The following is a 25,466-nucleotide window of genomic DNA, read 5'->3' as shown; positions in this document are numbered from 1 at the left end:
TAGCAAAAACAAAACAAAAAAAAACACTGCAATAATATTATTCGATATATTATTATTAATATGTGATGTTACTTTTTCTATTTACTAGATAAGCTCTTTATTGCATCGTGTTGGTTCGTTGTTTTCGGTTGCTGAGATAAAGGGTTAATAAACTTAATGAATAAATTTGTCAAATCGATACATTACATATAATTCTCATTTCTATGCAGTTTGTTTTTATAAACGTATATATTCTGTAGTCTGAACTGTGTTCAACAGACAAGCTGTAGGGATTTTAGCACAGGAAGGCAGTGATTGTGAATGAATTGACCAAATTAAATCGCTAAATGTTGTGCCCTGTCCTAAAGCCCTCCGCCACAATCCCTTAGACTAGAGAACACTGAGTGGAAAGTTTACTGAATTATTTATTGACTTACCCTGATTATGTATGGTGAGATTCCTCCAGATGTCACATACAAGAAAAGTCACTTTCAAATAAACAACAGAATTACTTTCAGTTGCAAGTATGTGAACTTCACTGCCAGTCTGTCCATATAGATGTGGGCGGAGAGGTGAAGAATTATTTTCACCCCCGACTATTACAGTAATAATGTTTAAATAATATTTTGAGGTTAAAGACTGGACATGCCTCGTACAGGCATGTGTGTATTTGCTTTAATTACACCTCATATGTGAGAAAAAAGAAAAAAGAAAAAAAAAAGATTGAGAAAGGAAAAAAAAGCAGCAACACAGGAAACCAATTAAATGTTTATTTAACTAAAACACTGGAAAATATCCAAAAATCCATTTAAAAATGAGATCACAGAAATCACACTGCAAGTGATGCATTCAACTTCCTGTAAACAAAAATTCCAAGACAATTCAAGATGAGCAAAAGCACTAACAGAAACAAAGCTTCCAGGAGAGAGAAAATAAAATAAAAATAATAATAAAAAAAAAAAAAAAAAATCAGCTCAGCAAGACAGGAATGAATTACTATATAGTGAGGAAGCACAGCCGACCACTCAACTATCACATCTTGTTGACTACACCACAAAAGGACAGTTGCAAAAGTAACGCCAGTTTATAACGTATAGTCACAGCCTCTTCAAACCTCACGCTAAAGCAAAAATATAAGAGCATTTAAAGACGTCTCATAGCAAAGCAAGTCGAATACAAACGATGGCCTGAGCAATGCTTACAAGCACAAACAATTACTAATTCTTATTTGACACGTCTCATGTAGGGGAGAAAAAAAAAAAACATCTGGTACGCAATTTTGTTTTCATGCAATGTTGAAAACGGCACGTTAATCAATACTACACCGGGCTCGGCCCTCTCAAGCATTTGGTGAATGTTCACAGGCTGTGAATGATGGATTAAACACTGAGCTGTGCATTAGATATTCCAATCAGCGACACTAGTCTTGAGAGGCAGACCTAGAACGGGAACGAGACTTCGATCGGGAAGGAGAGCGGGACGCGGAGCGTTTGCCGGGCGACTCCGACTGATGACGGCTCTCTTTAGGAGACGGTGAGCGAGAGGTCGATTTGGCCCGGTCTCCGTTCCCATTCTCCATCGGTGAAGCAGAGCGGCTTCGGGACTTCTTGCTGACGGACTTTTCCTTGGAGCGGCTTCTGGAATCTCTCTCCGACTTGGCTTTGGAGCGACTCTTGGAGCGGGATTTACGCGCGTCAGAACGAGAGCGGGACTTCTGCGTACGCGAGCGGGACCGAGACTTCGACTTCGACTTCCTGGAGCGGGACTTCGACGGGGATTTGGAGTGAGATTTTCTCCGAGACCTGGAGCGGGATTTACGGCCGGATCTGGAGCGGGAGCGGCGCTTGCTGCGGGACCTTGACCTGTAAAACATAGTCAGAAGATTAGACCTGCAACTAACAATTATTTAGATAATTGACCGTGATTGGTCAGATCGCCTATCAATCAAACTCCCTGTGAAGGCTCAATTGATTAGCTGGCTGATTATTTCTTCAATTAAATAGATTTAAAAGCCCAATTTTCTTTTCTTTTTTTATTGACAAAACACAGTATTCCACATCCTGGCCAAAGCTGTCCTTCAAACAAATTTGCCAACTGAATGCTATGAAAACATTGTCAATATATTTATGCTATATGCAAAAGAGCTATAAAGCAAAATTACAGTTTAAATAATTACATTAAAAATTAAAGGTGCCCTAGAATGTGTTGAAATAATATTTTAATTTTGTCTCTGATATCTACATAGAGGGTATGGCTTATTTCAGGGCATTTAAAATTCCAGATATGGTTTTACAGGTCCATTTTCAACCCTAGAAATTGGCCCTAGAATAAGCCTTTCACGATATTTTCTTCAGATAACTCCAAATTTCTCCCACACATGCATCCATCTCGACGACTGCAAGCAGATCACGCGCGCGGTTATGAGGAATTTTTAAAAGTGAAAGTAGCCTAGGTGACGTTAGATCCTGGGAGGGCGCAGTTCCGCCTGGTATTGAACATGGGCTGGCATATGCAAATTTTTGGAGGCATACATATTAATGATCCCGACTGTTGCGTCACAGTCGGTGTTATGTGGAGATTCGCCTGTTTTTCAGGGGTGTTTTTCAAAAACGAGATTTAAATAAGAAGGAGAAAACAATGGTGTTTGAGACTCACTGTATGTCATGTCCATGTACTGAACTCTTATTTAATTAGTTTTAGTTATTTAACTATGCCAAGATTAATTCAATTTCAAATTCTAGGGCACCTTTAAGATAATAAAGATAATAAATAAAAATAAAAACACAAACTCATTAACAGATAAGAGGAACTGCAGGAACACATTCACTCTGGACACAGTAATGTGTTTTCAGTCATTTCTCTTTCCTGTAAATGTTAGAAACGTCTTACATTTATATTCAATTACATGCAGTATTCTCTCTACGGTTACCTCTCATAAAATACTTTATAAATACTTTAATGTTGACTTTTAAACCAAAATTTAACGTCCAACAACAGATCTTTCAGCAAAATGAATATTTTTGCGCTGAATATTAATCGTCTTCCCCTGTAATGCGTCCCGTCTGTTTGACGCACCGGCGCTCAGTAAAGTCTGAAGTTTAACCCAGACTGACAGGGCGAGCATTCGTGCAAAATGGAAATACTCCCATGAATTTGTAACACTTATATATAAGGATATAACCGAAAAATGAAAGTTTTGCGCCAAGGAAACGTCACACATTTAACAGCACACGCATCTGTCAAAGCACCTGAAGGGCAAGCCATGCATTAGCTTGAAGCTTGAAGGGTTAGTTCACCCAAAAATGAAAATTCTGTCAGTAATTATTCGCCCTCATGTTGCTCACTATTGGCCGACGCTGGTCATGTGTGTGATTCGTGTGATGCTGGCCAATAGCGAGCCTCCGTTCTGACGTACAACCCAGAAGCGCTGCGCTGTTACACTACGTGAACTCTCTCAGAGAAACACAGGAGACCATGAGGAGTTGAATAAAGTCTGTATTTAGTATTCTCGTCGCTTGATAAACTTAAGGTTGAGCCACTGTAGTCACTTGGACTATTTTAATGAAGTCTTTACTAACTTTCTGGGCCGGCAAGTTTCAAAAACAGAGAAGCCTATGGAGGAGTGAGCCAGCTCTCAGATTTAATCAAAAATATCTTCATTTGTGTTCTGAAGATGAACGAAAGTCTTACGGGGTTGGAACAACATGAGGGAGAGAAATTACTGACAGAATTTTCATTTTTGGGTGAACTAACCCTTTAAAACAAAGAAGTCTCATGTGTTGCGCAGCTTGGATCACGCAACTGTCCTGCAGCAACTCTCTGTTTCCAACACTATTTTTAGATGCATTTTGTCCATAGAAATGCGTTATTCAGTGAGGAAATTTGACGCGACTGGCGAAAGTTTTCCGTGCACAGAGTTTTCCACGCAACAATGGGTGCATCCATTATTGTTTTGATCAAGTAGTTGTTGCAGCCCTACAGAAGATTGTTAGAAAAGCACGTCGCACAAACAAACGCGCGCCATCTTACCGAGATCTGGAGCGGGAATGGCTTTGTGAACTCATGCGGCTCCTGCTGCGAGAACGGCGTCTGCTACGAGACCTGGAAGATATGGTTTGGTTCAAGAAATCTACAGAAGACATTTTTCTAACGCACAAGTAAATGAGATGAAGCTAAAAACCGAAGGCCTGACCTTGACCTGCTCCCCGAGTAGGAGCGCCGGCGCCGAGGCTTGTCCTCTACCAGACGTATTTTTCTTCCGTTGATATCAGTGCCATCCAACTTGTCAATAGCTCTCTTCATATCAGAGTGGGAGCGAAACTCGATCACGCCCTCATTGGTCCGTTCTTTGTGGGCGTCGGCATAGGTCACCTCTCCAGCTTGACGCATGAAGTCCTATAGTGAGGAACAAGCTCTTCAATTACTGATACAAAGGTTTTCCAAAGTCACTTAAGTGTCAGAATTACAGTTATGACCAGAAATGAGGAAAATATAAACGTAAGGGCTGTCAACTGAATTAAACTGCACATGCTAAATAAAAAGAAAACCCTTGTAAAAAAGTGCACTTAATTGTATTGAATGTACTTAAATTTTAAACGTATATAAAAATAAAAAAGTACTTGCAGATAATGAAATTAAAAACACTTAAGAGCTCTTAAAGCAAAGAGAATGTACTCAAGTAAAACTTAATTTGACATTTTAAATCATTGTTTTAATATTTTGTTGTGACTAAAATAAGTACTTATTTTTGAGGTGTTGACTCCTAAAGCTTGTAAAATGCTTGATTATAATTTATATGATGCTTTATGATTATGCTTTAATGTTAATTTTAATAACATTATTCCCAGTCTGTCTGTAATGCTCTGATTCCTACAAAGCTCCTCCTTCCGAAAAGCTTAAAGGACAAATCCAGTGAAAAATGAACCTGGGGTTAATTAACACATGGTTACCGAGTCGATCGTTCCCTGCGATGCGTTTTCATGAAAATCGAATGTAAAGAGTTTTATCTTTAAAAACAGATTAGCTCATAACACTAGTATATGGGGCACAGAGTAAGTAAAAGTAAATCGCTAGTTAATACCACTAACAAGGCTCAAAATAGCCTCACACTAACACGGAAGCATAATGAGGGTCCCTACATGCAAACCGAAGCATTGAGAACTTTGTAAGTGTACAGACAGTTTAATAAGAAGATACTTTATAAAGACAGTACATTACGCGTTTACATGCAGGAGCCATCTTGGAAAACTAATCGAGTCACGAACTGCGTGCTAAGTGAGCTTGTTGATAGGAATTACGTTTGTGAAATCTAACGTAGCACGGCGTTCGTGACTCGATTAGTCGAGACTGTTTTCCAAGATGATGCCTGTAAACGCGTAATGTACTCTCTTTATAAAGTATCTTCTTATTAAACTGTCTGTACACTTACAAAGTTCTCAATGCTTCGGTTTGCATGTAGGGACCCTCATTATGCTACCATGTTAGTGTGAGGCTATTTTGAGCCTTGTTAGCGGTATTAACCCTTGTGTTATGTTGCGGGTCAATTTGACCCGTTTAGATTTTATAGTTGCTGGAAATACTGGTTAACCTATGTTTTTTTTCTTGATATTTTGTGACTTTCTCATTTATCATCATGAACATGCATGCAAAGTTTCAACATGCTGGTGTTTTTTGACATATACAAACAAAATTACTGTTCCTTTCGTGATGTTCGCGGGTCAATTTGACCCGCATATTTTAACGCTCTAAGGCAACTGTACGGACCCAAAATAATAACATTTCTTGGTTATACTTTGTTATTTTATTTTTTTACTACCTTATGAAGCTAAAAAAATTGGTTTTCCACACTTATTTCAATACAGAAAAATATTTTGTCGGCCACAGTTGGTAAAAATTACCTATCATTTATTTTTTCAAGCTACCTGAAATAATATTAAATCTTTTTTTTTTATTTTATATATTTTGTGACTTTTTTGCATTTATCTTCATGAACATGCATGCAAAGTTTCAACATGCTGGTGTTTGTTTTTTTGACATATACAAACAAAATTACTATTACGTTTGTGATGTTCACAGGTCAATTTGACCCCCATAGGCTATTCAAAAGCAACTGTACAGACACAACATAAAAACATTTATTTTATGTATCAACTGGGCATCAACTCCAGTTCTAAAGTGTAAGTGTATCTAAAAGTGCTCTAACCCAAACCAAACACACTTGAAAAAGCTACAGCATGGTGTTCAGAGTTAATTGCAAATTACAGATGAAAATCTTTGACAGACACAGATCATTTATATATTCAAGATATCTGAAATATCTTGAGACTTCGACATAGACTGCAGGAAAATTTTGTTTAGATTAATTGATTAATTGTTCAGTTATGATGTTCTAAGCAAAAAAAAAAAAAAAAAAAAAAGTACAAAAAAAAAATGTATATTCAAATATATATAAATATAATGTATATTCAAATTTTGTCAAAGCAAAACAGTTTTAAAAAAATGGTTAAAAAACATTTTCATTAAATCATATCTTCAGATATATATTTTTTGGAATATTTGACAAATGTTGATATTAAAAGTTTACAGTTTGTACCTGAATCTTTGTTGTTTTTCATAGTGTGATTTTTGAGGAATTGTATTGAATCCAATGCGGGTCAATTTGACCCGGACCATAAGGGGAGTGCACAGAATTCCAACATAACACAAGGGTTAACTAGCGATTTACTTTTACTTACTCTGTGCCCCATATACTAGTGTTATGAGCTAATCTGTTTTTAAAGATAAAACTCTTTACATTCAATTTTCATGAAAACGCATCGCAGGGAACGATCGACTCGGTAACCATGTGTTAATTACCCCTAGGTTCATTTTTCACTGGATTTGTCCTTTAAGTCAGCTAAACTGTTAACAGAGTTAATAATAATTAACTGTTAAAGCCTCGTCTTTATTTGCTTATGTGTTTGGCTGGCATTATGCTAATATTTTATATTGTGACATGGACGTTTGAGGAAATAATATCTGGACTGTGATCGAGGCGATTTTCTGTTAGGTGGAATAAATCCCTTCGGAAGAGTTTTGTAAATTTTCAGATCATATTCTCTGTTATAAATACTTTAAACACTAAAGGAAAAAGGAAACCATTAAAAAGCATCATATAGCCCCTTTAATATTGAATCACACTACAGTTAAAAATATCAAGCATTTTACGTGTTCTTTTACAAGTCAACACCTCAAAAATAAGTGTACTTATTTTAGTCAAGACATAAGACACTTCAGTTTTTTGCTTCATCTCACTCAAATAATTTAAATGTAATAATTTAATAATATTAATTTAAATAATACTAATTTTATTAATAATAATTTAAATCTGAACAAAGTGCTTACCTTGAGGTCCTGCCAGCTGCAGCGACTGGACAGGTTCTCCACTATCAGACGGTACTCCGTGCGAACCGGAGGTCCATATTTGTCTCTTCCACTTCGGCTCCTGCTGCTATAACCACTACTGCCTTCAGACAAAAGCCAAAAGACAGCAGACAATCAGTACTGAATTAGACCCAATGCAAAGGGCGCACACAAGGCAACCTCTTCAGACATCACACTGCATAAAGCATGATGTTGAGGAAAGTCTTCCCACCCCACCCCATTGAATAGTCACACCCAAATAAACGGACCTCAGCACCACATAGTTCTGAAGGGAACGCTTACTGTAGGATTATAAAAAACAAACAAAATAAATCTTGACATCTGACCGCACTGGATTTGTTCAATCAGTCCTTCTGAAAGGGCCAAAGGTCGCATTGCTGGTCTTTACCCAACAGCTCAAGAACAGCAATGCTCTGAACATGAATACCACTCCAGCGACACAAGGGCGGCACAGGTTTTAACGTGAGCCCCAATTTTAAAGACAGCAAACGAGTACATGATAACCTCACAGGGCTCCAGACTAACATTTGAGAGCAGTTCTACAGATGGGGGCGCCAGGGGGGATTGTCAATCAAAAGCAATTTAGCTAAAAAGTTCCTATTGTTTTGCATTACCAAGTGCAGTTACTAGTAATATTACATGTTTATTTCCTGGAAATGATAAAGCACTGAGCTTGAGATGAGATGCAGATTAAGTTAACTTTTAATAACATCCCAAGTTTTATAGGGAAACATTTAAGTGTGCCATTGTTCTTCTATAGCATCACACTGAACTGACCGACAGCTTCAGTGATATAAAATGAGCGCTCTTTACTTTGTGTAAGTCTTCGCAACTTGACTAAGTTTTGTTTTTCATGAGACTCTGACTTTTGCTACTTCAGTATAAAGTGTCAAACTTTGACAAATTTATTTCTTGATTTGATATTTTATATAAGGGATTCCATTATACCCAAACGTGTGGGGAAAAATATATATTTGCCGATATCTACTGGTTATACTGGTAATTTCTTGTCTCTGTTTTTAAATAAAAGCGTTTGTTTGCCATGTGTTAGTTTTCCTACATCTTGAAACTTTTAGTTTTACAAATGGGGACAATCTTTGATAGATGAACAAAATGTTTTTGGTCACTACATTAAAAATAACATTTAAACTGGATAATGTTTAGAGCTTTGAAGTGCTAGAAAACGTTTGAAGCACTTGAAAGTCCATGAATGAGACTCTCAAAAGGTTGTACAAACCCTGAAATGAATAATGTAAAAACATTTGACTATTTCTGCCACAATACCATGGTTACAGTTAGATTTACTACATTAAATCCATGGTGAATGTTGGTGATTTGTGGACTGAAAAGCCTTCTAACTTGTTCATGGCACAATGTTTCTCCTGGTTTCCACGTCAGCGCTGTTTGATCTGTGGTTTATAACAGAATTCTGCACTGAATTTAAACGTTTCTCACTAGTTATCGCAGCAATGTTATTAATTTTGCTGCGAATTAAAATGCTTTCTCACTAGATCTCCCAGCTAACAGTGTTGATTGATCAGCCCTCGAGTGAACCTGTTCTGAGCTTCTCAAATGAGTAGTGCGGTTTCGTTTGACGTCTCTCTTATGTAACAGAAATGGCAGCTCTTATGAGTTGGGCAACGTGGTGGTCGCACCAGTGAGACCTCTATCAAAATGTAGTCGCACCGGCAGGAAAAATGGTCGCAAAATGCAACCATGTGGTCGCAGTCTGGAGCCCTGCCCTCATGAAAACAAACAGAAGTAAAATTACAAAAGAAAAAAATAAAATAACCAAGACTACTTACTTACATTAGATGCTGACGTTACCTGTCTACTGACAGAACAGCGACAGCAAAAGACACATAGCAAGGGAAGCCCATTGCTCTTTTTAATAAAGAAATAAAAAAAATAAAGGAAAAACTAGCGGGTAGCTACATAAATTTGTTTAACCTGACCAATATTTCGTTCAACATAAAAACCAATGGGTTTCCTCACCATCACCCTGGTCTATTGGCAAAAGGCAGCTGTCATCATGGCTTCCGGTTAGGTCAGCCAAGGGTCAAAGGGCAAAGGTCACACACACATTGTAAGGTGAAAGCCAAGGCCAAACGGGACAGGCAGTCATCTTAGCCTCAATGGACTCGGACTCAGCCCGCACCGGACTCTTTTAAATTGAAACATCAAGGACTTTTGTTAATGTTGAATTCAGATGTAAACACAAAATCGCATCGTCACACGTCATACTGTTTACATGCCAGTGAGGCTTCAGGTTGTGGCACAAAACAAAAAAACAACTCATTACTAAATCTATTAGCTAGAATAGATTTAGAGCTGGACCAATACAAAGTGGAAACAGCCCATCATCTGACATGTAAACATCTTTAGTCCCTAACTTTTTTAGGATTACTCAAGTTATACTGCACATTCTCATGACCCTTGGCATTTAAAAATGGGCCAAAAATACAAAAGCAAAGGCATCTTTTAAGGGAATCCCCATTTAAAAAGGTCATATTTCAGGACCATCTGCATTAAACAGAACATATGATATCCCAGAAGCCTTCGATCGGGACCACAGGAACTGCAGACTTCAGAGAAATGTAGTTAGTCACTGGATGCAGGTGCAAATGCCGTCCACTGGAAATTAAAACGGTTAGGCTATTATTCACCTCCACTTTTTCCTCGTGCCTGAGGGGGAAGATAAAGAGAGAACAGGTTTGTCGAGATGATGAATGAGACTGTACTTACTGCGGCCACCGCCCCCATAACCCCCACCGCCACCGCTACCGCCACCGTATCCATCTCGGTCTCGCCGCGGTCCTCTCGCGTGCTCCACGATCACACGCTCCCCACACAGGTCTTTACCGTTCAGCTCGTACACGGCATCGTCGGCGTCACGGTTGTCTTCAAACTCCACGAACCCATACCTGGAAAAAAACAATAATCGCACTTGGGTTTAAACATAAAACATTGCATATTGATTTTTTTAAAAAACATTTTGTCTAATTATTTACAACAAAGCCCAAGATCCACCCACAACCACAAGACTAAATAAAAATGAATAAATATGACACGAAATTAAAATAAAACTGTGACCAAAACAATATATACAAGGATCTCAAAGTCTCAAACTTTGTCTCAATAAGGTCCAACCAAAATTGTATTGTCTTTCTGGTAGCGCCGTGCACTCAAATGTCCAGCAAATGGGACATCCAAATAGACATGGCTGGAATAATGATATTTTGAAATGATTCAAAAAATTAAAAGATACTTCAAACAGTAGGTGGCAGCAAGTCACTGTTAATGAGCGATTCATTGAGTTTCAACCAATTCATTCAAACGGCGGATTCATTCAGGAACAAAGCATTTGACTGTCTTAATGAACGAGCCATTGAATCATTGGTGTCAATGCAGGCAGATCAATAATATTATTGAATATTAAATTTTCACCCAACTGAACATGTTCAATAAGCGTTTGTCAGTGTGAACATGACAGTTATTTTTCATAAAATTCTAACTTGTTTGTTGACGTTAGTGCAGTGTAAAATGGCCTTAAAGTGAGGGACATACTAGTAATAAGCAGAACGTGTGCAAGTGGTCCATTCTTATTTTTTATGGAATATTGCAGTATTTTATCAATGATTTATCTGTATATCTTGCAGCAATATCAATTTTCTTCTCCAATGACGTGTTTACTGGCGCGAGGGCGGGGCAACCTGTTACCCATGAGATCCACCAATAAGCAAACAACAACCAAAGCCCCTTTCAGGCGACAACCATCCAATCAGATCACTCGGATATCCGTCAACGTCACAATAGGGCAGAAAACACTAGAAAACTGCAGTTTCAGGCTCACTTTGAGGGGACAATAGAGTATTGAGGGTAATGTCCACAAAAAGGCAATGTTATACGACTACCAACTAAAAACAAGTGTGAAGAAATGAGTGCAACAGTCAGATTACGGAAGTAAAATTTTATTTTTAACGGTATTATAAACGAGGTCGATAAATTATGCACATGCTTTTGTTGAAGCTGTCATGATTTCAACGTACTATTTAAATAATCCTGCTTGAACAGCAGAAATCCTGGTGAACGACCGCCATATTGGTCAGTTTTACGCACAGCACATTTTGGCAAGTTGTGCTAACGTTACATAATGGCAAAACAGTGTGAGACTCATATTGGTATGCTACTCCAAAAAGCCCGAACTTCTTTATGTGCATTTTATAAATACATTCACTAAAGTGTGCGACAACTAATGCGCGCGACACACAAACAACGGCGCGCCGCAGTAACGTTATCGAATTCAGGTCATCAGCACCATTCAATTTGTGCACTCTACATACTAACTTCAGTTGATATTTTCTTAGATAAGCGATCATTTACTTATTGTGGTTCAGAATCGAGGCACAATGTAAAATCGTATGTACTTTAATCAGCTGGTCGTATAAAAGTAGTTCACGCGCTGTGGACAACAAATGTCCGCCATTTTGAGCACGCGGTGAGAGCCGCTGTCAGACGGGTAAAATCAACAAGACACCAGCATTTAAACTTAAATTGTGACGTATATTCAATATCGCAAGCATTACGGGACATTTAACGTCCATAAATGCATTGAAGATGTAAAGTTGGTATCGTTATGAGGCCATTGTAAAGGCCGCGGCGCGCTCCACAAACTTACCCGTTCTTCAGATCGATCTCCAAAAGCTTCCCGTACCCGCTGAAAAACCTCTGTATGTCTTTCTCCCGCACATGATAGCTCAGCCTGCCGACGTACACTCGCGGCATGGTTAATGTTTAGTTCTAGTGAATATCAAACGTACGAATCCCTGTAGCTTTAATTGCTATCGTCCTCTTCGGAATGGCCACCTAGCGGTTATAGCGGTCACCATACCGACGTCACTTCCGGCGTCTCCTTGCGTATTTTGCATTAGAAGATAGTAACTGCAGAGAATGTCTAATAAGGCGAGAAGTTTCACTCTCAGTACACTTCCGGCTTTTGAACTGGTTGCAGTTCCACTCTGATTCCATATGAGGGCGCTCACAGGACGAGTGCAGAATGAATGGAGGTCTATGGCGCTATACACATCAAAATCCACTTTTCTCAGGATATATTTTTTTGTGTAGTAATTTGAATGTTGTATTCGAAAGGAGATGCAAAGAAATTACACATTGCTGGGTGTTAGATTTTTTAGCGTCACTTATTTGCTTTAAAAAGTATTTTAAAGTGTCAATGACGTCATACACATCGTACGACCAGAGATACTGCTTTACGGCAATCCTTCAGTCACTCTGGTGCTTTCGCGCTCTGCACTTTCTTTTCACTGGAGGCATCGACAACACAGCTGACACAGGTAAACACACGTGCTAGAAGAGTTTTTGTTTTGTTTGTTTCTGGTCCCGCTTCGGATGCCACGATGCCATCAAGCAGCATCTCTGGTCGTAATCAGTCCTTCACTGACCAATCAGCGTTCATTAGCAGAATGCTAGCATATTATGGGCAACAACAACTCAACCTGTAAGAAATCAAAATGACTTAAGTACTCGTTCATTCAACTTTCGACCTATAACCCATGTTGAACTTGCAAAACCTACAATCAAATCTGAGATTTCTCAACGGCAATCGTGTGAAAGAGACAAATTTAGCCGTATAGCCCCATAGACTCCCATTCATTCTGCACTCATGGACGATCGCCCCCAGTGGATCTCTGGTGGAACTACAACCAAAATTCGGTACAATAGAACTTAATAGGGAGTGGGCAGGCTCTCCGTAGACGGGCTCTGGTAACTGTTTATGGTTTATACTGAATGATTGCTAATGTACTACACAACCTCAGATTGTTTAGTTTAATAATAAATAATTAAACTAATTGTTTACACTTAAAAATGGTCCACATTCACATCTTGCAGTGCATGAGTTTGTGTCATTTAAGACTTCAAGGGTTTTTGTTAATTAAACACAGCAAACTTAACCCCATTGTTCATTACACTTCATTAGCAAAGACATGTCTTCAACATTTTGAACAGGGTTAGCCTAAATAGACAATAATTTTAGCACAAGGGACAAAATGCCATATTCTACAGACCAACCACAATCTTGAAATTGATTGTGCATTGTAATTATGTTAATATATTATTAATGTTGTATTATTAATGTTTTTTACAGTCCATGGTTGTAATATGACAAATAATACTTTTTTTAAAAGTCAGCCTGACAACTATCATATGAAATCTCAAGAATTAAATACTATTTAAGAGTATATTTTCATTCCTCTATAGTTTACTCTGAGGAACTGCCTTGACTCGTATCACTCCCTCTTGGGCACAAGAAGCTGCGAGAACACCGTCCTGTCTCCACAAACGGCCCTGGACGAAGCCTCTGCTGCCGCCTGATGGGAAATACAGGTGTATTGGACCAATGCATTAACATATTATAGTGTTTATTATCATCATATACTCATCACTAGCTCTGTTTCCATGCAAAGTTGCAATTTTAACTTGTGCACAAAATTGGAATATCGCGTAAAACATTTGTGAATCAAACATGCGTTCAAGAGACCAAAATTGTCACTTCCTAGCACAAAATATCTGTAATAAAATAGAAGTTGCTGCATTCGGGCTATTTTTTCCTCCATCATAAATGAGTTCGTCTCACGAAACACAATAAACACTGTCATGTTCTCTAGCGTTCAGATGCTGGTGTTCGAGAACGCAATCGTGCGAGACGCTTCTGGAGGGAATTAAACCAAATCATTCTGATCACAGACTTTGACCCCGGCGTTTCAGAAACACCAAACCAACATTTGAGATGCTGCGATGTGATTGGTCCGCTGGTTAGTCCAGTTATCCAATCACAGCCTCTGCTGAGCCAAAGTCGCATGAGGTTTTTGTTGCGCATCAAGGGATTTATTCAGTAAATGTGTTTCCATCGTAGTTTATGCATGTCTTCTTATAGGATAAAACAAATATACACCTCAATTGAGCGCATTATTTTGTAGAATTTAAAGTCCCCCATGTAGTCAATAATTGTATTCCTTAAAACTCATCTTTGATCACCAAAATTACATATTTAAAAGTTTTTGTCCCTAGAAAAATTTCTTCATGCCTTAAAATATCTTGAATGTAACTCGACACCATCGCCTCATTCAGTATTCGCGGTTCTATGAATATGCAAATGAGCCCCGCCTCCACTCACTCACTCAGCTCAGAGATCCACTCGCTGACAATCACACGTTGATCTGATTGGTTACAAGGTAGTTTGTGACGTCAGAAACACCAGCGATTTCAAAGCGTGTTTTTGAGACTGTCTTTGGTTGTCACTGCAGTTGTCTTAAAGCATATTAAACACACCACATAGACACATAAACAACATTAAAAACTGGATTTTTTGCCACAGGGGGACTTTAAACACATGTTGTCGTTTCTATTCGGCATGTTTTAGTGCGATATCCCAAAACTCTCATTAAAAATCTCGGATGGAATCATGCAATGCATTACTAATGAACTACATGAACATGCAAGAATGGATGGAAGCTGCTGACCTGACCACGGGCTTTCGCATTCATAGAGCATCCACTCGTCTGCTCTGAATGTGCTGTGAAACCACATGGCATGATCCAGAGAGGCGGAGAACTGGGCCCTGTGATTTGGGTACGGTAACAGTGCCGTCCCCAGGAAAGCGTAGTCCGATACATACGCTGCCACACAACAGTGCAGTTTCATGTCACCAGGTCCTAAAACACAACACATGCAATATTCAGAAATATTAAACAAGGAAAGTACAGTCATTATCCAAAATTAACACAACAGGTTTTTACTCACGATAATGGCTGTACATTACTTAAAGGCACACTATGCAGTTTCCGTTTTTCTCAAACAGCGACCCCTAGAGTCGATGTGGAGTACTTGTATTAACTTGTATATAACTGCATTGTTGGTTTTGCCAGCGGCGTCCTGTGAAATTATTAGGTAAGGAATTTTTTTAATAAGTTTACAGAGATTCCAATCGCAATAATGTAGATTTGGAGCACAGTGTAACTAACAAATGTATATTCACAGTAGGATTTTTCAGGACTTAAAGCAGCATTATGCAGCTTTGCCGATTTCTTCGCTGTTTTCTCGCTTTTTGCTCGCGGGTTTCTCTTTAGAGCTCCCCCTACAGCTTCGGAATAAATATTTGACAACACTGTCGTCAAAACTCGTTGGCGACTCGCCCCCCTACCATCTTCTCCCGCTGGTCCTGAGCATTTGTTTTCAAAGAAGACGGCGAACGCACGGAGCCATGTCCACTGAGGTATGTACGATACACAGAAGGCCAGCATATAAATGTTTAGATGTGTATGTGTGCAGTGCCGTAAAGCAATTCGTTACATCGCGAGACCTGATATCACGCGATACTTTCTGACGCTGCGGCCGACGACCCGCCAGCCCAAAGTTGCAAGGGTGGTTTTTCCGCTCACAGGCGCTCGGGGGGTGCGAGAAGACCACCATTCAACCCGAAAACAGTCATATAACCATTCCAATGACTCCGAAGCTGTTCGGTTAAGATAAAAAAGTTACTTAGAGCACCTTTAAAGATTTCTATAAAGATTTTACTAAATTCCATGACTTGTCCAGTCTAAAAACCCTTGTGAAAAAGAATTGTGCTTAACTGTGCAAATCACATCTTAAAAGTATATATATATTTCAAAAATTCCTTGCAGATAATATTAATACAAATTTCTTAACACATTTATAAGTTTTACTTTAAAGTTAATTTTATTTTTTAATCAACACTTATTTTGATGTGTTGACTAACATACTAAATAACTTGATTATAATTTCAGCTGTATTATATATTACCTTTAATGGTTAATTTATTTAAAATATTCTAAATTGCAGTTTACAAATATATTTAAATACATGACAGATTTTCCACGGTATATTTTAGTTTATCATAACTACTTATTAGTACATTCAGCAGCACACTTTACCATATTGCAAAGACAATAAGTACAAGTAATTAGAAGTAATAATGAAATAACACGTATTTAGATGTGATCAAAGTGGTCAAAAAAGCACTCAACTAATTGCATTAACATTACATTAAAACTATAATATATTTTCAATTAATTGTAAATAAAATTCAATTAAATGCCCAAAACATTACACATCCAGTTTATTTTTTTGAAATATATAATTTCCATAATAAATATTATTTTTTAGAGTAAGTATGCTAAAGTGGACCTCTTTTTCACAAGGGAATTTTTCCAGGTTTTTCTTGACTTAAGGGAATCCTGAATAATGAAAAATTAATAAGAGGTTCATACATCTGAAAAGAAGAATAATCTTGCAATTTTATAATTTTATAGCACATTAATTTCATTAATCACACACTGTAAGAAATAATGTGCAAAAACAGCTTGGACAATTTTGTGCCTTATCTACCCCTAAAACGTGCCTTCTAGTACCTTGTTATGTTCTACTGTGTGTTTATGTGTAAATCAAATACACAGATGTCCTTTTACGGGTCATGTCATAGTGACAAGCTGTTGTAACCATAACCGGTACCATATTTGCAATTTTTTTCTGAGAGTGAATTGCATCATTATAAGTGGTTTTAACTATAAAGAAGTGGTGAGATGACATGCTTATTTTACCTATATGTCCTCTCGCTCGCACCCAGAATAACGTCTTTGGTTCCATGGCAACATGTCTATAAAAATCAGGTGGGTTGACTGGCTTGATCTCTATAGGAACTTCATCAGCAAGTATTTTATTTAGGCCCTGTCGTGTATTATCAGCCAGGTTTGGATCACTGTAAACAAAAAGAAAGTCATATAATCAGGGTTTGAAATTAACACCCGCCAACCCGCCGAAAATCAACTGTGGCGGGTAACGCTGTCAAATCACGAGCCAATCTGGCGTGTTACTTATTATCCTTAATAACTTTGCTGTGGAAGTTAGTGTAAGCCAAATCTGCACAGATTTAGAGCAAATACTCCACTCGTGTGACATTATGATAAATTAAATACAGCGTATTACACAGAATCTGCGCATATCTGTCTTATATGAACATGCCAGTCATACGCCACAAATAACGGCACGCTTATTCATTTGCATTGAAGCAAAAGCGAAGATTAAAAAGCATTTGGTTAACAGAAAAAACATTGTTATTTTCCAACATCCTACATTTGTATTGTATTGATCTGTCCACCTAAAACACATTTTTGGTGATGAGGATGAAAGAGGAAGAGAGGAGATGATGGATTACAGGATTTTGTTTGATTAAGAAATGAATGTATGAAATCCAAATTGTATATAAATAAATAAATAAATAAATAAATAAATAAAAGCTGTGACGTAGTTAAAGCTGCAGTCCGTAGTTTTTCCTCTTTGTCGCCATCTCTGTTCGACATCTGCAATTGCAGTTATTCACGGAATTTATCAACTTTATGTGGGTTGTGCCTCGGCACGGCACAGCGCGGATGAAACCAATGTTTTGAGGAGAATGTGCGGCTGTCAGTCACCGCCGGTGTGGATCCTGGCGTTCGCAATCACAGATTCTACTTTCTGAAAGTATGACCAACATTAGAATTTTCACCGGAAAATGTCGTCTGAACAAGTAACATCCACTTTTGTTCTGAACAACCAAGGGGAAAAAAGCATTGCAGTAAATCGCGCCGATTAAATCTAACGATCGCTTATGTCTTTCCTGTCCAGCAGAAAAAAAGCCGACTCTGCGTCCGTTTTGAACCCCTTCAAAACACGGAGTTCACGCCACCTTTCAAAAGCATTTTTGGCCTTTTTCGCATTTAACAACAGGTGAATCTCCAGTTGGTGATTGTCGTTTGAACCTTTCTAGATCCGCCACAAATTGATAAGTTTAATTATATCAAGTGCTGTGAGAAAAGGCTATAAATCTCCTCCTCCAACATCCTCAGACTCATAGCCCACTAGCCGAGACTCTTCTTTATTAAGACAGATGTGACGTAATGACGCAAAGACATGCTAGAATTTCCCATGGAAATCCACCAGGACCACTGGAGTTAAAAACATTATTACAATCTTACCGTTTTGAGTCGAGCTACGGCAAGCTGAGAGTTTTGAACACTGGCTGGTTATGTACTCGCTCAAAAAATTATTATGGATCATTTTTAACCCATAAAAATTACGGACTGCAGCTTTAATCTGGTTTATTTTTTTATTTTTGGCTAGTAGAAGTTCTGAATGGCCGGTAACTTGAAAATTTAGTAGCCAAATTGGCCGGTGGCTGAAAAAGTACATTTCAAACCCTGACTTATAATTATAATTCAGTATGGGAAACACACAGTGTTGTGCTGAGACCTGAGGTAGCGCTGAATGAGCTCCTCGACGGTGAGCAGCGTGTCGGGTGGAGGGACGGTAGGCATGATGAACTGATGCTCCAGTGGACTCGGCTGCTGCGTGTGAAACGACGCCTGACAGATCAGAATGGGCTGACCGTGCTGAACGGCTTTCACAGACCGCACGGAGAAGCTGCGGCCATCCCGAGTCCTTTCCACCTGGTACAGCACAGGCACCTTTGGGTCCCCTGAACACACAATTGTTGAGAAATAAAGCAAAAACCAAACTTTCCATGTGTGATTAGATAACCTCTGAGTTTACCTGCTCTCACAAAGTAGCAGTGCAGTGAATGAGCATAAAGATGTTCACTGACTGAATTGGCTGCGGCTACAAGAGCCTGTCCAACAATCTGGCCACCGAAAAGGCGTTTAGTGCGCGGAACCCAGTGATGTGTCCCTCTGTAAGAAAAAAAACATGGTAATACCATGGTACCCTTTGTTAGTTTAGAAGCACAGCCAACAAAAATATATTCTAAGAGTTAGTTCACCCTTGAATATGAAAATGGAAATTATCCCATTATTTACTCACCATTAAGTCATTCTAGGTGTATGTGACTTTCTTCTTTTAGCCGAACACAATCAGAGTTATATTAGAAAATATCCTGGCTCTTCCCAGCTTTATAAAGTTATAAATATAGACATTTTTCAAACAAAAATGCATCATTTCGCTTCAGAAGGCCCTGGAGCCGTATGGATTACTTCTATGATGGATGAATGCGCTTTTTTGAGCTTCAGAACTATTCACTCCCATAATAAAGCTTGGAAGAGCTGAGATATTTTTTAACAATGCCGATTGTGTTTTGCTGAAAGAAGAAAAGTCATGAACACCTAGGATGGCTTAAGGATGAGTACATTAGCCTATGGAATCATTTTATTTTTGGGTGAACTAACCCTTTAAAATGTTATTTCTGAATGTTCGCTGAAAGTTCAAAACATTCCAATTTGAACGTTCCAGTTTCTTAAATGTTTTAAAAAGATTGTTTTCTTGGTTATAGGAATGTTAAGGGAACATTCCATTTTAGAATTTTGCAAACATTATTGGAATGTTACTTTTGAATGTTCTATGAACGTTCTGAAACTAGTTGTTACATTTATAAAACGTTAGAAGAACGTCCAACTAAAACGTTCCAGAAAAAAGACGTTCCATAAATAAAGATTTTGTGCTGACGTTTTGAGAGCATTATTAAAGATCAGATAACTCTCTGGAAGTATGTTACTGGTGCTAAGTAAATCTAATAGACTCAATATTTTGATAAATACATTTGTTTACCTCCACAGGTCGGTGTCGAGCTTTTCTAAATTCAAAACACTTGTAACCAGAACACTTCTGAGATCAGCTTTACCTGAATTAGACATATGGTTTACTACAATGCCATCTCGAGATTCACTACCGCGTTCAGCCATATTTACCGGTGATGAGTCGTTCATGAACACGTCTGTCACGTGACAAAAGAACGAAAGACTCGGAAGGTAAATTAACTATTTGTATTTATGTTCCCTGTAAATTATTTTTGACTGCATTATAATGCTTTCTTAATTCAGAATATGATCAAGACTGCGTAGGTGGATGTGTTCGGGGAATTTGCCTGTTAAAAGTATAACATTTAAAGCTCCTTAAACGAACGAAATGACTCGAAAAAAGATTCGTTCATTTTGATGAACGAGATCGAACAAGAGAGTCAGTAAAATGATCCGAACTCGATTCAAACGCTTTTTAACGATTCATTTGCGTCATCAGTTAAAATGTTCACGGAAGTACTGCCCACGTGGCGTGCTTAAAATGTTGTAGTAATTTTTCTTGGTAAATATTGCCACGTATTGCTGTATTGGTGCATATAAATGAAAATTATTTAGTAATTGTAGAAATCAGTTCTGAATCTTTGAATCAATTGAACCATGATTCACTGTTCTGAACACTGTTCTGAACACTGAGGACATCTGCTGGTCAAATGAGTCGTAACTGAAGCAGCATTTCAAATGATTCATAATATTTGCATATAAGTGCTATTTTTACAGAAACATAAATAAGTCTGCAATGTCCTTAAATAATTTAATTAATTAATCTTTGTAGAAGATGTAGAATTTTCAGTGATATTGTTATATAAAGTTATATAACAAGCGAATAATATAGCATTATGTTTAAAATAAAGGCTGTGGTTTTGTGCAATTCTTTTTTCATACAGCTACTCGTTGTAGACCGTTTGCATCTCTAAATATCAGAAAAAATATCAGTCTGGCTTTCCTATGTAAAACCTACCGCATTTTGCTGTGTTGTGTTTTGGTGGAAAGACTTAGTTGATCGATACCAAGTTTAAAATCACTGACTGCTGATCAGCCCAAATTTGTTTGAATCAGATCTGATCGATTATATCAGACTGTTCTTGCTTTAATGCTTGATAAAACTGCGCCTCTCATGATCATCAGATGTGTGTGTGGCTCCACTATCATTGAGAGTCCACAAGAGGGCATCACATGTTAATCATTCACGAGTTCCTCTGACAAATCACTGTAACGCTGTTCTTTTGAATGAGCATGTCAAATAACACTCATTATATGACATATTCAGTTTTTAATAGAGCTAAACGACACGTCCACCTTATATAAAACCAATATGGATGCCAAAACACACGAATTCTTGATTAACACATTAAAACACCTTAACATGACTTGATATGCATCTATACAATAAATAGCTGTAGCAATGAGATGTTTTATTAAAAACAATAAATGAATAAAACAATACCTAATAACATAATAAATCCTAATGATAATGATGATAACCCGATGGTCCCCCCAGATGTGCCTGGCTCCCCATCATCATCATCATCAGCACGCGCGCGCACGTTCACGCGCACGCGCGCTCTCCTCCTCCAGCGCTGCCGTTGCTGTCAAACTGAATCACATCCATCGCTCGCTGCTCATATTCCCGCACGCAGATTGGCTTCTCTGTGTTTTATGGTGTGTTCTCATCTCCATGGCCACATCAGAGGCATCAGAAGATCGCGTTGTGCAGAGAGGAAGATCTCGAAGTGACCCGAGCATCATTACCGACACGCGTGTCGTTTACACGAACAGCACAGGTGAGGATATATGTATGTGTGTGTGTGTGTGTGTGTGTGTGTGTGTGTGTGTGTGTGTGTGTGTGTGTGTTTGTGTGTTTACTGCATAGATATCTGACTGTACCACTGCGCACGGAGAAGCAGTTTTTCGAGAAACCACAACGCTGGCATGACTGGCATGATGTCTTTGCACATGCATTGCTGATGATGAAATCCATCATTGACATGTTCATGCTCGTGCACTGCGAACTGTGTGGAGGTGCTGGTGCTGATGCTGCGGTGACGCGCCGGGCTTCCCCGTGACTGATGGATCAGCACATCCATGATATGAGCTGGTTTCAGGATAAACCTGAAGAGCTTCAGTGTCTGCATCTGCCCAGTCACAGCTGTGAATCACTGTCTTTGACTGACCTTTAGTTACACTGAGTAATATGCAGTAGATTGAGATTCGTGCTGCAGCTGAAGGACGAATGAGCGAAGGATGAATCATTATTTCAAGTTGTAACAAAGTGTTTGCAATGGCTTCGTTAAAGAGGATGAATGCAATTAGCCGAGACAGGCCTCATCTATCACAAAGATCCTTTCCAATAAGTGGCAAATTGGAGTTTTCATTCTTGCTTCTGTCTTGTTCTGTGGTGGTGAAAAGGCATTAGTATTTGACGCGATGTTTTATTATTTCTACAAACTCATGTGCATCCCTTTCTATTCGAGCGTGGAAACTCTTCACCCTGAACGGCTAAAGTGGGATTAGTGATTGAAATGTGTTAAAAGCCCTTTGTTTGGACACAGACAGGTGGTGAACATTTATCCTTGAATCTGGAGATGATCACACTGTCCCAGTAATACATGTTGACATATTGCTGAACTGATGCACACTTTCCCCAATGATGTGGGATGTTAGACTGCGGTATAATCTCTGCTGATCAAAACCTCATTTATATCCTCCTGTATATGTTTGTTATACTGCTTGTTTGCTTGTTGCTTGTGGTGTTGCATTCTGTGATGCTGATGTAACTTAATATTACCGCCTTACCTGTAACGTGAAAATAAGACAAGCACTTTCTCAATCTGGCAAACCCATCGCAAAAAAGAAGTGTGCTTAAATATAAGTAATGTGCACTTGTAGTGTACCTCAAAATCCATGTGAAGATAATTTTAATGAAATATAAGGACACTTTCAAAAGTGCACTTTTTGTAATAACTTAAAGTACTTTTTTTAATAATAGTACACTTATTTTGATGTGTTGACTAACATATAGTAAAGCACATGGAAAGTGCTTGATTATAAAATTAATGTAGTGTTTTTTTAACATTTAAAGTTCACATATTTTAAATGTACTAAGTTGCAACTTTATCATTACAAATGTATAATTACAAATATGTTCAAATGCAAGACATACAAGAAATGACATTGTAGTATATTGTTATTTATCATGAATGATCAGTGCATTCAGCAGCACACCGCCATATTTCAATAACAAGAGAAGTAATTATGAAATTACTGTATGTTTATGCAAATGAAATAAAAAATAAAGATTAGATCTGTTAAGTTGGTTAAAAAAGATCTCTAAAGCAGTCTAAAAGCATTTAATATAAATTCAAACTATTATACATTTTCATTTAATTGCAATTAACATCCAAGTGTCCGGAAACAATACATTCACTTGGCACTTAAGTATTTAAAGTATATTATTTTTCATAATAAGTATTCTTTTTAAAAGTATGCTAAAGTGTGTTGTTGTTTTACTTTTACTTTATGCAATAAGTTTGTGTTCACAAGTTACTGGGTAACAACAACCAGCACTTCTGAAAGAACTGATCACTGATTTGCCAGATTTCACTGTTAGTGGCTTCAAAACTCCTGTCATGAACTTCTGGAGCTCAGCTGGTGTTAAAAGTGTTTAATCACAGAAACATGTACATGAAGCCAAAAGCATTATTAGAAGGGACTGATTGGTACACCAACAAAAGACATTTTTTAAAAATCAAACTGCACATTTTTACTTTTAAGGTGTTTCGGCATTGATCTGACAGGGAACACACACTGAATACCTGTGAGCTGCTTTGATTAAAGCACAATGTACTGTAAATCTTTGGAAGATACTCAAGAGATTGACTCAAGTACTACAACACTGCTTGTTAAGGTCGACAAGAAATTGAATTGTGCTTCTCAAACAAGAACTAATGTGGGCGGGGCTTGATTTTGTCTCTGAGGAACTGATTGGATGGTTGTGGTTTGCTATTGGTGGATCTCATGTGAGTGACAGGTTGCCCCGCCCTCGTCATCAGAGAAGAGATTCAGCATCCAGTGAAATTAAAAATACTGCACTATACGTGGTTTTTAGATTGTGATCAGTTTTGTGATCAGTTTTTTCTCCTAGAAAGACGCATCAGTCCATATAATCATGTCAATGCACATCAGAATATTGGCACGAGCTGCATAACAAATTGCGACATGGCAGAGACGCCACTGGCCAAGCTTTCTCCTCGACGAAGCCTTTCATCCGTCGCACACACACACACACTGCGGCTTTCATCTCGCCTCTCGAGCTGCTCTTCAGAAACAGAGCCAAAGACAGATACAGTAGGAGAAAGAGGACATGACACACATGGAGTCTCCTAACTATAGACTGAGCATCAGCTGCACTGCACACGCATTCATGACGTGCTTTGCAATGCAGGATTGGAGGGTTTAGGGTTGAAGAGGGAATATATCTGCACAGATGTAGCCCACACTAACTAACCGCTGACCTGTTAGTCACACGTTCTCCAACCCGTCAGCGGATGTAAGGGCCGTTCCTCCACACTGTGGGCCGGCGAAGGCTCTGTTAAAACTGAAGCTCTGAGCCGATGACTGGACACACTGACTCATCTGCTGCTCGAGAAACATTTCCTACTGTAATTTACACTGACATTCATGCGTCTCTGATGGATTATCTGGGAAATGTCGTATTGTATTCTGTGTATGATATAGGGATGACATAATTTTGTAGGCCAAAATCCGGAAACAAGTTGCATTTTAGCAATTCCGGTTCCATCATGAGTTGTTGTGGTGAACACAAGCTCAAGATATTTTCCGATTTTTTTTCTACAGCATATGTAAATACATCAGTAATACACACTTGTGATTTTTTTTTTAATAGCTCAGGAATCATTCTCAGAACTTTCTAGCAAAATTCTCTCAAAGTTATGAACAAAAAATTTTTTTTTTATATATAGTTTGTACAGATTGTACAGTAAAATTAATAGAACGAGTTATCTGGTCTTTAATAAGCATTTTCAAAGCATTAGCACAAAAACTTTATACAATGTTCATGGAATGTTTTTTTCCTCTGAAACATTTTAATTGGACATTTGTCTAATGTGTTTACGACACTGTAAAATCTAATAGTTAGAAAAAGCATGTGATAAAGCAACTGATTGCCTTAAAGTCCTCCTGTAGTCAACAATTTTATACCTTAAAATTCATCTTTGATCACTAAAATTAAATTAAAAATTCTTCATGCCTTAAAATATCTTGAATGTAACTCGACACCCTTGCCTCATTTAGTATACACGGTTCTATGAATATGCAAATGAGCCCTGCCTCCACTCACTCACTCAGCTCAGAGATCCACTGGTTGACGGTCACACGTTGATCTGATTG

At 38.2% G+C, this 25,466-nt stretch overlaps 3 protein-coding genes across 3 annotated transcripts in view; 1 reads left to right on the top strand and 2 right to left on the bottom strand.

The window, feature by feature from the left end:
- Positions 1–735: 735 nt before the first annotated feature.
- srsf6b (serine and arginine rich splicing factor 6b) lies at positions 736–12,306 on the bottom strand. Its single transcript, XM_084100807.1, has 6 exons — positions 12,080–12,306; positions 10,147–10,325; positions 7,363–7,484; positions 4,172–4,374; positions 4,009–4,080; positions 736–1,841 (listed from the first exon to the last, which is right to left on the bottom strand). Exons 1-6 carry the CDS (start codon positions 12,184–12,186, stop codon positions 1,400–1,402), a joined length of 1,125 nt encoding a protein of 374 aa, XP_083956933.1. The 5' UTR covers positions 12,187–12,306; the 3' UTR covers positions 736–1,399.
- A 925-nt stretch (positions 12,307–13,231) lies between these two features.
- acot8 (acyl-CoA thioesterase 8) lies at positions 13,232–20,187 on the bottom strand. Its single transcript, XM_084100808.1, has 6 exons — positions 20,032–20,187; positions 19,024–19,160; positions 18,724–18,949; positions 17,037–17,194; positions 14,940–15,131; positions 13,232–13,787 (listed from the first exon to the last, which is right to left on the bottom strand). Exons 1-6 carry the CDS (start codon positions 20,163–20,165, stop codon positions 13,672–13,674), a joined length of 963 nt encoding a protein of 320 aa, XP_083956934.1. The 5' UTR covers positions 20,166–20,187; the 3' UTR covers positions 13,232–13,671.
- A 1,422-nt stretch (positions 20,188–21,609) lies between these two features.
- The window catches only part of phactr3b (phosphatase and actin regulator 3b), a 102,870-nt gene continuing 99,013 nt past the window's right edge, over positions 21,610–25,466 (top strand). Inside the window, exon 1 of the mRNA XM_084101588.1 lies at positions 21,610–21,841. Within this exon, the coding sequence (XP_083957714.1) occupies positions 21,736–21,841 (106 nt within the window). The 5' untranslated portion in view covers positions 21,610–21,735. The remainder of the gene's footprint in view (positions 21,842–25,466) is intronic.

The sequence above is a fragment of the Abramis brama genome, assembly GCF_963993115.1.
Source record: "Abramis brama genome assembly, chromosome: 23".
Taxonomy (NCBI): Eukaryota; Metazoa; Chordata; class Actinopteri; order Cypriniformes; family Leuciscidae; genus Abramis; species Abramis brama.
This window is presented reverse-complemented; position numbering and strand designations above follow the sequence as displayed.